This window comes from Hyla sarda, chromosome 1 (assembly GCF_029499605.1).
Source record: "Hyla sarda isolate aHylSar1 chromosome 1, aHylSar1.hap1, whole genome shotgun sequence".
NCBI classification, from domain to species: Eukaryota; Metazoa; Chordata; class Amphibia; order Anura; family Hylidae; genus Hyla; species Hyla sarda.
In genome coordinates this window covers 591,058,316-591,073,649 of record NC_079189.1, presented here as the reverse complement: position 1 = coordinate 591,073,649, position 15,334 = coordinate 591,058,316, and the positions used below count along the sequence as shown (strand labels likewise).

General features: G+C 44.3%; 1 protein-coding gene across 2 annotated transcripts in view; it reads left to right on the top strand.

Moving 5' to 3' along the window:
• The first annotated feature begins 1,155 nt into the window (after positions 1 to 1,155).
• Positions 1,156 to 15,334, top strand: part of EGFLAM (EGF like, fibronectin type III and laminin G domains) — a 167,153-nt gene continuing 152,974 nt past the window's right edge. For both annotated transcript variants that reach the window (XM_056546224.1, XM_056546215.1), the window contains exon 1: positions 1,156 to 1,548. In XM_056546224.1, the coding sequence (XP_056402199.1) occupies positions 1,446 to 1,548 (103 nt within the window). In that variant the 5' untranslated portion in view covers positions 1,156 to 1,445. The remainder of the gene's footprint in view (positions 1,549 to 15,334) is intronic.

Sequence of the window (15,334 nt, the reverse complement as noted above, 5' to 3'; positions counted from 1 at the left end):
GTACTTCACCCCTAGACATCTTATCCCATAATCAAAGGATAGGGGATAAGATGTCTTATCATGACGTGAATGGAGGGAGCGTGACGGCTGTGCTCGCCCGTCATGGAGCGGAGTTCGCTCCGTACACCAGATGACCGGGGTGTCGTGGGGGGGTGCCAGCAGCAGGACCACCGCGATCAGACATCTTTTTGATAAGGGATGAGATGCTTAAGGGTAGAGTACCACTTTATCAGGATCCATATGGTACCTGGACAAAAAAAAATAATAATTTAAATGACCGCTTGCCCGGAATGCTGCTTTATAGTGGGCACTGTCAGTTACAAAAACGTTTGATATGTTGTAAAGCATGTATAACCAATTGGTTTTGCAATTGCTTTCATTAGAAAATTTTCAGTATTTCATACTAAAAAAGCCAGTCAAACAACTGCCCCCCCTGCCTGTTTGGACACATACTAGTCCTGCGGTGTCCATGCGTCATGGACACACTTCCTTGATTGACAGCTGTAAGTGCAGGGATCATAGCTGGAGGAAAAATCCTCCCACTGTCAGCTTGTGTCCCGGTACTGTCAGTGAGGACAAGCTGGGAGTTGTAGTTTTGCTAATGCTAGGGGAGATGTGAGCAGGCAGCATACTGAGGGAGGGGGCGGAGACCTGCACAGTGAGGCCACGCCCCCTCCCTTTGAGAGGAATTCAGAATAGTGAGCTAAATTAAAAGTGTAATAAATAAATAAATAAAGGTGCTAGACACATAAAAATTAGATGTACATGGTCAGGATTAGGTACTGAGTGATATATGAAAAAAAATTATTTTTTGTTGGATCTGACGGGTACACTTTAAGTATCATCCCGAGCGGCGGGCAGCGTGCCCCGGAGTGGCGGCTTCTCGAGATCCCTTGTTCCATGTCTCCTAATCCGTACCAGTTGCTATATTAGTCTTGAGTGGCTGGAGCGATCTCAGCCCCTCCATCTGGGGGATTAATTCCGATTTATCTTCTTAAGTCAGCGCTCTTACTCCCACTGACTGTCCTTTATTTGGCTGGAAGTGGCCTTAAAGAGGCAAATAGACAGCACTACATCCTCCAGGAGTGGAAGTTCATGGAAAAGCACAGGGCTGGGAGAGGAGAGGGGGGGTGGCAGCGTAAAGGGCTTCCAGATTCTGTCTGTAATTTGGGGAGGTGGGGGGTGTTCAGAGATTTCTACATTGTACATTGCTTTTTCTTGTGCTGTTTGTAAGTGCTGGGGGATGTAATGTGCCTGCCAGCCCCTCCTTGCTGGCTCGCTCCCCCCCTCCCACACGTGCAAAATCCACTAGGTTTCAGACCATCCTCTCCTGCTGGGGTCTGGCTCTTCTGGATGAGAGAGGTTTGGGGACACTAAACTCTTTCGCCACCTCCTTTAGCCCCTGCCATCACTCAGCAGCTCCCCCCTTTAAGTGCACAGAGGAGATGGATTTGCAAAGATGTTCCTCCTGGTTCTGCATCCTGCTGCTGGGTCTTTCCATTGGATTTGTCCTATGCTCCAGGAAGGCTATCCCCCCTAGGAGGCAAGGTAATGACTACTACCTACTAGCCCAGTGTTTCGCAACCGATGTGCCTCCAGCTGTTGCAAAACTACAACTCCTAGCATGCTTGGACAGCCTTCGGCTGTCCAAGCATGCTAGGAGTTGTAGTTTTGCAACAGCTGGAGGCACCCTGGTTAAAAAAAAACTATACTAGCCTTTGATGTGCATCCAGGGCCTATCCTGTCATCTCAATGCAAACTTTTTTTTCCTTTGAAGATGTAGCAGAGCTGAGTTTGTCAGGGGGGAAGGGGGGTGTATCGCTCATGCGTTGTGACAGTGCAGTAAGTTTGCTTACAGTGCTGTGTACAAAAAATAATAATAATAATAATAATTAAAAACCCAGATGCCAAGTTACACACTCAGCTCTGCTACATCTGCAACTCCTACAATGCTTATGATGAAGGGATGGGTGGTGACATTGGGTGGTGTGGGAGTGAAGTTGATGTGAACTCTTTCTTGGGCAGTTGCAGGAGGGCGGCCCTGGGGCATATGGGGTTAATCAGGGGATCACATCTTATAGCTGAATGTTAAGTATAGAAGGGAATAGAGCAGACGTCTTGGAGGTTCTTTGTGTGGCGTGTGCCTTGTTGGCCTTTGCTGCTGTTCCCATGCAGCGGTTTCCTGTGTGTGTGTGGGGGGGATAATAGACTGTCAGTCTGGAGCATCCTGTTCATGCACAGGATCCTCATCATCCTCTCTGCAGCTGTTTGTGTCACTGTTTTTGTAACTTGTGTCATTTACTGTTGTCATTTATGTTACTAAAAAAAAATACTATATATATATATATATATATATATATATATATATATATATATATATATATACATATCCAATCTATTATGTTGTGTGGTGTTTGTATGTATATATATATATATATATATATATATACACATATCCAATCTATTATGTTGTGTTGTGTATATATATATATATAGATAGATAGCTTCAATCTATTATGTTGTGTTGTGTATATATATATATATATATATATATATATAGATAGCTTCAATCTATTATGTTGTGGATATATAATATAATATATATATATATATATATATATATATATATATATTTATAGGTCCAATCTATTATGTTGTGGATATATATATATATATATATATATATATATATATATATAGCTTCAATCTATTATGTTGTGGATATATATATATATATATATCTTCAATCTATTATGTTTTGGATATATATATATATATATATATATAGATAACTTCAGTCTATTATGTTGTGGATATATATATATATATATATATAGATTCAATCTATTATGTTGTGGATATATATATATATAGAGAGAGAGAGAGAGCTCCAACCAATCTATTATATATGTTATATATGTTATATATATGTTGTGTATATATATATATATATATATTCAATCTATTATGTTGTGCATATATATATATATATATATATATATATTCTATAGCTCCTATCTATTATGTTGTGTATATATATATATATATATTCTATAGCTCCTATCTATTATGTTGTGTATATATAGCTCCGACCTATTCCGCAGCGCTGTACACAGAATACCGTCATTCACACATGTTCTGTTCCCACTGGAGCTCACAGCCCAGGTTTCTTACCTATACATAGAGTATATCCAGTATATACATTGTGACCGCATAGACGGCTGGTCTGACCAAGCAGGTAACATGTGAGAGATAACACATGTCAGAGTCTGTCTATTATATCTATGGATGTTTCCATCTGTCCCTCTGACTCTTTTCAGATCTATCTTTAGTGCTTAGTCAAGTTTGACAACTTTCTCATATACAGAACTTAATGCATCATTTGTAATAGGGGGAGACCTATCAAAACCTGTGGAGGGGAAGAGGGACACAGTTGTCCATAGAAATTAGATTTCTTCTTTTATCATTTTTAAAAAAGACCTCTGAAAAAGAAGCAATCTGATTGGTGGCTTTAGGCAACTGCTTCACTCTTCTCTGTCACAGATTTTGATAAATCTCCCCCATAGAACTGACAGATTTCCTTTAAAATCACATCAAAACTGAATCAAAACTGCATAAAAAGTCCATGTAGTCTGGAGTTATACAGTACAGCTCACAGCCGAAAATACAGAACACCATTCACATGGAACTTGTGTATACGTATATCATTATCTATCTACCTCATATCTATCTATCTATCTATCTATCTCATATCTATCTATCTCATATCTATCTCATATCTATCTATCTCATATCTATATCATATCTATCTATCTTATATCTATCTATCTCATATCTATCTATCTCATATCTATCTACCTCATATCTATCTATCTACCTCATATCTATCTATCTATCTCATATCTATCTATCTATCTATCTATCTATCTATCTATCTCATATCTATCTATCTCATATATATCTATCTATCTCATATCTATCTACCTCATATCTATCTATCTACCTCATATCTATCTATCCATCTATCTCATATCTATCTATCTCATATCTATCTATCTCATATCTATCTATCTATCTCATATCTATCTACCTCATATCTATCTATCTACCTCATATCTATCTATCTATCTATCTATCTATCTATCTCATATCTATCTATCTCATATCTATCTATCTATCTCATATCTATCTACCTCATATCTATCTATCTACCTCATATCTATCTATCTATCTCATATCTATCTATCTCATATCTATCTATCTCATATCTATCTATCTATCTCATATCTATCTATCTATCTCATATCTATCTATCTCATACCTATCTATTATCTATCTCATATCTATCTATCTATCTATCTCTCATATCTATCTATCTATCTATCTATCTATCTCATATCTATCTATCTCTCTCTCTCATATCTATCTATCTCATATCTATCTATCTATCTATCTCATATCTATCTCATATCTATCTATTATCTATCTCATATCTATCTATCTATCTATCTATCTCTCATATCTATCTATCTATCTATCTCATATCTATCTATCTATCTCATATCTATCTATCTATCTCATATCTATCTATCTATCTCATATCTATCTATCTATCTATCTATCTCATATCTATCTATCTATCTATCTATCTATCTCATATCTATCTAATATCTATCATTCTATCCATCCCTATATCCTTCCCTTCCTATAACTTTTGGTGCAGTGACAGCTGTGGCTGTAAGTAGATTATTCCCATTAGTCCTGACAATTTGTAGGGTCTGGAATGTGCGGATGTTTATCTGACCGGAGGAAGTTGTGTTACAGCCGATGTTATAGGATTTGGGAGAATACCTTCTTATTTGTGTGTTCTGTAGTAATTGCCTATTGTCACTTGCTAATATCCGCACTAACACTATGATGGGTACGACCCCTCTGTACACTGCAGGAGGTGAGACTCCACTATAACCCCAGGATGTCCTATCATTCCTCTCCGGAGCTCATATAAGTACACCTGTGAGCACAAGGGGTTAAATCCGAGACAGCTGACAAAATACTGCCACAAGGTACTTACACCTTCCTACACTGCTGTGTACACGTATGACAGCGATCAGGGGTGCAGAGGGGGAGCCCGTGCTGTAATCCAAGACGCCATCATAGGATTGCAACCTGGCCGGTATTTTACCTACACAGACGGTATTTTGGCCACCCTGACGGTATTTTATATCAAAATATTGGCAATGCAATGGCCGGTACTTATCCAACCAATCCTCCAACTCCCGGGATGTTGCACCATATACTATACTAGTGTTTCCCAACCAGAGTGCCTCCAACTGTTGCAAAACTACAACTCCCAGCATGCCCGGACAGCCAACGGCTGTCCGGGCATGCTGGGAGTTGTAGTTATGCAACAGCTGGAGGCACCCCTGGTTGGTAAACACTGACCTATACTATATACTACTATATAATCCAACATGCTGGGAGTTGTAGTTATGCAACAGCTGGAGGCACCCCTGGTTGGTAAACATTGACCTATACTATATACTACTATATAATCCAACATGCTGGGAGTTGTAGTTATGCAACAGCTGGAGGCACCCCTGGTTGGGAAACACTGACCTACACTATATACTACTATATAGTCCAACATTCTGGGAGTTGTAGTTTTGCAACAGCTGGAGGCACCCCTGATTGGGAAACACTGGCCTATACTATATACTACTATAGAGTCCAACATGCTGGGAGTTGTAGTAATGCAACAGCTGGAGGCACCCCTGGTTGGGAAACACTGACCTATACTATATACTACTATATAGTCTAACATGCTGGGAGTTGTAGTTTTGCAACAGCTGGAGGCCCCCCTGGTTGGTAAACACTGACCTATACTATATACTACTATATAGTCCAACATGCTGGGAGTTGTAGTTTTGCAACAGCTGGAGGCCCCCCTGATTGGGAAACACAGACCTATACTATATACTACTATATAGTCCAACATGCTGGGAGTTGTAGTAATGCAACAGCTGGAGGCACCCCTGGTTGGGAAACACTGACCTATACTATATACTACTATATAGTCCAACATGCTGGGAGTTGTAGTAATGCAACAGCTGGAGGCACCCCTGGTTGGGAAACACTGACCTATACTATATACTACTATATAGTCCAACATGCTGGGAGTTGTAGTAATGCAACAACTGGAGGCACCCCTGGTTGGGAAACACTGATCTATACTATATACTACTATATAGTCCAACATGCTGGGAGTTGTAATAATGCAACAACTGGAGGCACCCCTGGTTGGGAAACACTGATCTATACTATATACTACTATATAGTCCAACATGCTGGGAGTTGTAGTAATGCAACAGCTGGAGGCCCCCCTGGTTGGGAAACAATGACCTATACTATATACTACTATATAGTCCAACATGCTGGGAGTTGTAGTTTTGCAACAACTGGAGGCGCACCTGATTAGGAAACACTGACCTATAATATATACTACTATATAGTCCAACATGCTGGGAGTTGTAGTTTTGCAACAGCTGGAGGCACCCCTGATTGGGAAACACTGACCTATACTATATACTACTATATAGTCCAACATGCTGGGAGTTGTAGTTTTGCAACAGCTGGAGGCACCCCTGATTGGGAAACACTGACCTATACTATATACTACTATATAGTCCAACATGCTGGGAGTTGTAGTTTTGCAACAGCTGAAGGCACCCCTGATTGGGAAACACTGACCTATACTATATACTACTATATAATCCAACATGCTGGGAGTTGTAGTTATGCAACAGCTGGAGGCCCCCCTGATTGGGAAGCACTGACCTATACTATATACTACTATATAGTCCAACAAGCTTGGAGTTGTAGTTTTGCAACAGCTGGAGGCACCCCTGATTGGGAAACACTGACCAATACTATATACTACTATATAATCCAACATGCTGGGAGTTGCAGTTTTGCAACAGCTGGAGGCACCCCTGGTTGGGAAACACTGACCTATTCTATATACTACTATATAGTCCAACATGCTGGGAGTTGTCGTTCTGCAACAGCTGGAGGCACCTCTGATTGGGAAACACTGACCTATACTATATACTACTATATAGTCCAACATGCTGGGAGTTGTAGTTTTCATTTGGGGCAGCTGCTGAGCCACAAGCTGTATCAGGGCATGCTGGGAGTTGTAGTTAGTAACTAACTGCAACTCCCGAATTTAATAAAAAAAAAGCGATCAAAAAGTCACATCAAAACAAAAATGGTACTGGTAAAAACTACAAATCGGGGCGCAAAAAATGACCCTCATACATGTCCGTATAAGGAGAAATAAAAAAGTTATAGGGGTCAGAATAGTGATGTCACGCATATATAATTATTTATGCAAATTAGCATGGGCGGTATATTTTTGGGCAAGAAAGGCGGCAGCCCTAGTACATGATGAGTTGTGACCTTGTTACAGATTTTGCATTGGGGCCCAAGACCCTAAAGGTTCATCTTCTGCCTGCCCTATGTCCACTACAATACGTTCCTTTCAGACACGTTCCGTCCTCTAATATCTTCATTATTAGGCACTTCGCTCGGGCAGTCGTGAACTTTGACTGACAATTGAAAAGTCAATAGATTCTCAGCATGTCGCCCCGGAGTGCACAGACTGGCATTATGCCGCCACTTTGCAGCTGTCTCAACGCGAGTTACAGAAATAGTCCCGCTATCGGGCCGTCTTTCCAGACAGAGCATTTTTTTTCCTGAGTGCTTTTTGTGTTGTATGAATCCCTGGCATCTGTCATTGACAAGGATTGTGCCTTTGTTTATTCGCTGCAGACCGCCCATTACTTCTCTGTATACAAATACCACCAGCTCCGGACACGATGTAACAATGCCGCTCACTTCTTCTGATTAAAGGGGTCGCGGTCGATACGGCTTGTACAATGAAAAGCTATGTAACCCTAAACGCAACTCCTAATGTTACTGTTCACAATAAGCAAAATCATTTGCACCAATCTCTAGGTTACACTGGTAGTTTGCTTGAATTGCAGGCTGTAAATGGGCGGGGGGGGGGGGGGGGAGGTCCTCTTAAAGGGGTACTCGGCCTTTAGACATGTTATCCCCTATCCAAAGTGGGATCTCCCTACTGTTCATTTAGAGCGTCGGGTGCAGCGTCGGAGGCTCGTGAAGTCATGGCCACGCCCCCTCAATGCAAGTCTATGGGAGGGGGCGTGACGGCCGTCACGCCCCCTCCCATAAACTTGCATTGAGGGGGCGTGGTCATGACGTCACGAGCGTGGCGTGGCCGTGACTTCACAAGCCTCTGCCCCGCATCGCCAGTCATCCGGCACGGAGCGAAGATGTCTGGTGTGCAGCAGCTGAGAACGTACCCCGCCCCCCACAATCAGACATCTTATCCCCTATCCAAAGGAGATGTCTAGGGGCAGAGTACCCCTTTAAGGCATATGAATGTCAAAGAGAGGGGTAGCCCCCTCTTAACGGGGTTATCCAGTGTTTGCTAAAATACATAAAACAATATGCTGCTGAAGTGGGGGGGACTTGGAGGGTGGGTGATTTGAAATAGAAAAAAATAACGATACTCACCTAGCCTCAGTCCCCTGCAGCTTCAGTTCAGCTTCCAATCTTCTTTCTTCTTTCTGCTTCCAAGACGAGCACTTGGTGCAGGACCTTTCTGCTCAACCAATTACTGGGCAAGACGGGACACCGCTGCAGCCAGTAATTGGCTGAGCGGGCAGGTTCTGCACCAACTGGTTCCCATTGGGAGACCAGACTAAGCCAAGCAAGAGTTGAGGGGAACTAGGTAAGTATGCCTTTTTTTCTATTGACCAGTGGCTACTGCAGAGGAAATGCATTGCTGGTCTCATGGATGTCGTGGAGGGGGATTCACTCACTTAGCACTCCCCTCTTTTAGCCAAAGCAGAGAATATTTCCACCAGCAGACTTGGTGCAAGCATGTATTATACTATCTAAAGAGGTACAATGCACAGAGCTGGCATTAAATCGGTGGTGCCCCCTCCCCATAAAGAATAAAAATAACCATACTGTGACTTGTGATCACTGTCATACTGTTGTGAGTGGTGTCACAAATGTAAATAATCCCAGACTGCACTTTATATACTGCCATATACCTCCATATGACTATACTGTGCGCCATATGGTGACCAACAATACTGCCTCACAGTGACACAATAATACCACTAAATGGTTGACCAAATAACATTGCCTTAAAGTAACCAAATTATACCGCCATACAGTCACCAAATAATACCTGCATATAGTGCCCAAATAATACTGCTATAAAGTGACCAAAATGTAGTGCAATACTAAAGACCAAATAATACTGTTATACAGAGAACAATTATTACTGCCAAATGATACCACCATACATAGACCAAATAATACGACCAAACTGTGCTAAAATAATACTGACATACAGTGACCAAATAATACTACTACCACACATTGACCAAATACTACCACCAGACTGTGCTAAAATAATACCACCATATAGTGACCAAATGATACTACCATACGGTGACCAAATGACACCACCATACATAGAGCTAATAATACTAACAGAGAGTGACCAACTATTATCACCAGACTGTGCTAAAATAATACTGCCATATAGTGACCAAATAATACCACCAGGCTGTGCTAAAATAATATCACGTTACAGTGACTAAATGATACTGTCATACATGACTGAACAATAACACCATACAGTGACTAAAAGATACCGCCGTATACCGTATGTGACCAAATTATACCACCATATAGTGACCAAATGACACTGCCATACATAAAGTGCTATGGGGAGATTTATCAAAACCTGTGCAGAGGAAGAGTGGTGCAGTTGCCCATAGCAACCATTCAGATGGCTTCTTTCATTTGTAAAGAGGCCTGTGAAAAATGAAAGAAGCGATCTGATTGGTTGCTATGGGTAACTGCACCGCTCTTCCTCTGCACAGGTTTTGTTACCCCCCCCCCCCTATATATCTAAATAAACATGCTGGGGGAGATTTTTCAAAACCTATCCAAAGGAAAAGTTGCCCAGTTGCCTATAGCAACCAATCAGATCGCTTCTTTCATTTTTCAGAGGCCTTTTTGAAAATGAAAGAAGCGATCTGATTGGTTGCTATGGGCAACTCAGCAACTTTTCCTCTGGACAGGTTTTGCTCATAAGTCCCATGGCAGCCACAAGCTTTGTGGTCCAGGCCTTTTGTGTCCCCCATTTCCCTATCAGTACAGGTCACCTACCCCAAAAGCCGGTCTTGGCCCTTCACTTTTAGGGTACGTTCAGACGAACGGATCCACATCGTTTTTTATGCTGCGGATTTGCCGCTGAAGGACCGCTGCATGGTGCCTTTAGATGTGCCTGCTCGGAGCGGCAATACGCCGCTCCGAGCAGGCACATCTAAAGACACCATGTAGCGGTCCTTCGGCGGCAAATCCGCAGCATAAAATACGCTGTGAATCCACTCGTCTGAACGTACCCTAAGGGTACGTTCAGATGAGCGGATTTACAGCATATTTTACGCTGCGGATCCACCGCTGAAGGACCTCTGTATGCTGCCTTTACATGTGCCTGCTCGGAGTGGCGATACACCACTACGTGCAGACACATCTAATACGATGTGCGAGTCGCCGTGCATGCGCGGAGTACTGGCAAACATCGCGGCCGCTCCCCCTGCTCTATGAGCTAGGCCGAGAGCAGAGTATACAGCGCATGCGCGCAGCGACTCGCACATCACAGTGGGTCTGCTCGTAGCGGCAGACTGTTGAGACCCAATTAGCTCCTAGCAGGCTATAACTACCCCTCCCCCTTATTACAATAATTAATTAAATAATAACTGACACAACAACAATTCAACTTTTTTTTGGGTGGGGATCGGCCACAGCTTTATTTATAAAATTACTTATATAAATAACAATTTAACTGTAACAAAGACACCGATTGGCTTCTTGCCAACCCGAGAGGTGCTGCCACACTGTCCTGTGTGGAGGTCTACCCCGGGTTGACCCCGCTTTCACCGTCTTCTTACCGCCAAGCTGTGACTTACAATAAACAGAGATACAAAAAAGGGAGGGAGGGAGGGCAAAACTCCTGGGCAGATTGAGGGGGGAAGGGAGGCACCACCTATAAATACCCAGGGGAGGGCCCCTGAAAGCCCGGGAAACTATTACACCCCTGATTGGTGCACTCCTTCCCCCCCACCCATGGGACATACCACTATATTTACCCACAAGTTTTACCTGCGGGGGAGGGCGCTAAAAAACCTTGCTTGTACATTTCTTAACCCCTTAACTGCTCACCAGTCAGGGGGCAAGCTAGTTATGCACAGCTTGCCCCTCCAAAACCCCTGATTGGTGCACTCCTTCCCCCCACCCATGGGACATACCACTATATTTACCCACAAGTTTTACAGGCGGGGGAGGGGGCTAAAAAAAACCTTGCCTGTATATTTCTTAACCCCTTAACTGCTCACCAGTCAGGGGGCAAGCTAGTTATGCACAGCTTGCCCCTCCATATTGCCGCTCCGAGCAGGCACATGTAAAGGCAGCATACAGAGGCGAATCCGCAGCTAAATACGCGTTTAAATCCGCTCGTCTGAACATACCCTTACATAGAATGGCGTGTTCTGGTAGATTACCCTGGCACCTTCAGCTGAATTCCATCAGACCCGACAGCAGGGCTCCCTCAATTATTTATATTGAGACATTGACAATACCTGGGGCCTAAGGTAATGGCTCCGCGGCTCCGTCAGCGATCTGTAATACAAAACCGTCCTCTGGGTCTTATATTTGTTTTTTTTATTTTTTATAGAATTGGCTAAAAGTCAGAGCAAAACACTAGAGACTGATTATTTTGTAGAAAGAACAACATGCAGAACACAACACATGATAGTTGTTCTTGGCCAGTTCTGTATCTCCAAAGGCAAAAAAACAGATATAAAAACACAGTAATTTGTGCTCTTTACTGAAGAGTGCATTGCTGTGTGGTAAACACTACAGCGGGCAACGGGGCTTCTTATTTTTGACCTTTCGGATGAATGATTGCCATTCTATAGGAACTGAAAAGCTTTCAATAGCGCCGTGTTAAGATTGTGTGTTTTAAAGAACAATATAAAAGCCAAAGTACAAAAAAAAAAAATAAAAAAAATGAAAATAAAAAAATGACTTTGTACAAAGCGGAAAATTTTTGAATTAAAAAAATATAAACTAAATTCCAGGGAATTATACGTGAAATACCTCACTGGCAAATCTCTGTGTGATATCGAATATTAACCTGGTAAGATACAAAATATAATGCGGCGCCATGTAAGCGATGTGATATCGGACAATGGAGGCCGCGGAAACATGGAAACGTGTGAATTATTATGGTGTTTAGTAAAAGAGCTTTTTTTTTTTTTTTTTTTTTACAGAGATTTGAACTCCAACTGTGTCTTACGCTTTACTAGAGAACTGCTGACTCGGCTCTTCTGTAGCTGTGTCATGCTGCCATCTATTTGCAGTCGGGGGGGAAATATGTATACCCCGAGTTTCTTTATTAGGTGGATATATCAGTACATCATTTTCATTCACACAGTATATTAAAGAAAAAAACAAGCCAAAAAAAAAATAAAAAAAAAAAAAGTTGACTGCAATAAATCAGATTATTTCACATACGCCCCCTTGCATCTTAAAGGGGTACTCCAGTGGAATATTTTTTTTAAAATCAACTGGTGCCAGAAAGTTAAACAGATTTGTAAATGACTTTTATTTAAAAATCATAATCCTTCCAGTACTTATCAGCTGCTGTATGCTCCACAGGAAGTTGTGTAGTTCTTTCCATTCTGACCACAGTGCTCTCTGCTGACACCTCTGTCCATGCCAGGAACTGTCCGGAGCAGGAGCAAATCCCCACAGCAAACCTCTCCTGCTCCGGACAGTTCCTGACATGGACAGAGGTGTCAGCAGAGAGCACTTCCTGTGAAACACACCAGTTCAGTGTGAGAAGCGTGCGGGTGTGTCCCTGTTTGAGCTCTCCAGGACTTCCAAGCAGACTACAGAGGCAGGTGTTCTAACAGCTTTTCCCAGGAGGGTGGCAGACTCCTGGGGAGAGCCTCCCTGCATGGAGCCCCGGGAATCTCGGGGCTCCACTTCCCGTTCCAGGCTGGCGGGGGGTGGAGAGAAGCCAACTACAGCCAGTCTTCCGGCCTGTGTGAGAAAATCTAGCAGGGACCGCAGTAATGTGGTCCCTGCTCCCCAGGCAACGGCGAGTAGTGGAAAGGCCACTAGTGGCAGGAAGGCCAAGAAAAGCCTGCAGAATGTTGAGATGTGGGGCAACCGAGACCCGAAAGAGTCCGCGGAAATATATTGCTCCAGGATGACGGCTCGGTTTACAGAGTACGACCGCTGTGGGAAAGAACTAAAGGCAGCCAGGGAGGATTTGCGCCTGGCCCAAAACCTGGCTGACAGGGGTCCCAAGAAAAAACGACCCGAGCTGAGGGTGAGAATACAAGCCCGGAAAACAGAGATTAAGGCGTTGGAAGAAAGGAGAAAGGTCCTTTTGGAAGGCAGTGGACTTTTCCGTGAAAAATTGCTAAACAAGGACAGATTCACCGCCATGAAATCCCCAGGTAAGGAGGTGGTGGATGATGGGGAGAGTAGTGGCGGTGAGGAGGAGGAGGAGGAGGAACAGTCAGAGATTGTCGGAGAGGCTGAGGGGAGGGTGGAGAGTGTGGTGCTGGATGGTGGGGCCCCTGCTGTCTGTGTCACCCCTAGCCCCCCCCTCAGTGAAGACCACCTTGCTGCTGCTCAAATGGTGGCCTTACCTGTGTCATCTGCTGATGAGAGCGAGGAGGACAGTGATGGCGGGGTGCTCCGAGCCATCATCCTGCAGGAATCCCCCACTCATTTCCAGAACTTTTCTTTTGGTGATGATCTGGGCCCTGAAGGAGGGAAGAAGAAAGGGCAGAGGAGCAAAAAGAAGAGGAAAGTGGGAGAAGTCACCCGTTTTGTATTTAGTCCTTTCCAGCAGTCTGGGCCCGCTGAGAAGTCGGTACAGGCTGCTGGGCCCCCCACTCTGCAAGACCCCACTTCTGAGGTGGAGCGGGGCCAGCACGGGGGGTACAGTGTGAAATCCAAGATGGCGGAGGGAGATGCTGAGAAGCCCTCCTGTCCTGTCGGTAGGGAAGGGCAGGACAGGCTTGAAGTGGGGGGCGGTCCCCTGGGCATTGCTGGTGCTGCAGGGCACTCCCCTGTGAGGGGGGGGAGTGTCCGGGCATCAGCTGGACAGTCCATGCGGTCGTTCAGTGCAAGTGCTGACATAATGGAAACTTCCCCTGTGAGGGAGGGGATTTCCTACACGTCACATGGTGGAGGAGGGGCGGCCCTGCTCATGGAAGTGACGTCAGGAGATGGAACTAGTGACATCAGCGGCAGAGATGTGATGCCAGAGGCAGAGTTAGTGACATCGGCACCAGCAACATTACAGTCTATCCCGGCCAGCTCAGCCAAAAGTAAGAGTGAAAAAGTTACTGCACTGAAAGGGTTTAGTAATACCTGTGTGGATGAGAGGAGTGGTAGTACTGTGAATGGGAGGAGTGGAAGTTCTGTGGATGAGAGGAGTAGTGGTGTGAATGGGAGGAGTGGAAGTGCTGTGGATGAGAGGAGTAGTGGTGTGAATGAGAGGAGTGGTAGTGCTGTGAATGGGAGGAGTGGAAGTGCTGTGGATGAGAGGAGTAGTGGTGTGAATGAGAGGAGTGGTAGTGCTGTGAATGGGAGGAGTGGAAGTTCTGTGGATGAGAGGAGTGGTAGTGCTGTGAATGGGAGGAGTGGTAGTGCTGTGGATGAGAGGAATGGTAGTGGTATGAATAGGAGGAGTGTCATGGATGGGAGGAATGATTGTGGTGTAAGTGCTGGTGGCTCTGGTGTGTCGGGGTCTGGTCCGGCTGCCCCCCCAGTCGCCAGGAGTTATGCAAGTGTGGCGGCTGGGGGTTCGGGAGGTTCAGGGAGTTCTTTACCTTTGGAATCTGGAAATGGTCACTTGCAGCGGCGCCTCCTGGAGGCGCTTAGGAGAGGAGAGAGGACGCTCCAGGTAGAGGGAAAGGAGGTGGACCTGTCTTTTTGGGTGGAGAGACATGGTCTTGGAGCGTTCCGAGAAAAAGATGGGGAGATCGTATGGTCCCTCCATACACCCGGGCAGGAGGCTGGCCGCAGGAATGTGGCCCGTTTGGTGTGGACTGGCAATGATGCGTGCCCACAAAGGGGCAAGGTGGTGGAGCTTCTGCTCCAGATGGGTTTCAGGGCTAGGGACATCTTTGCCCTGATTCAC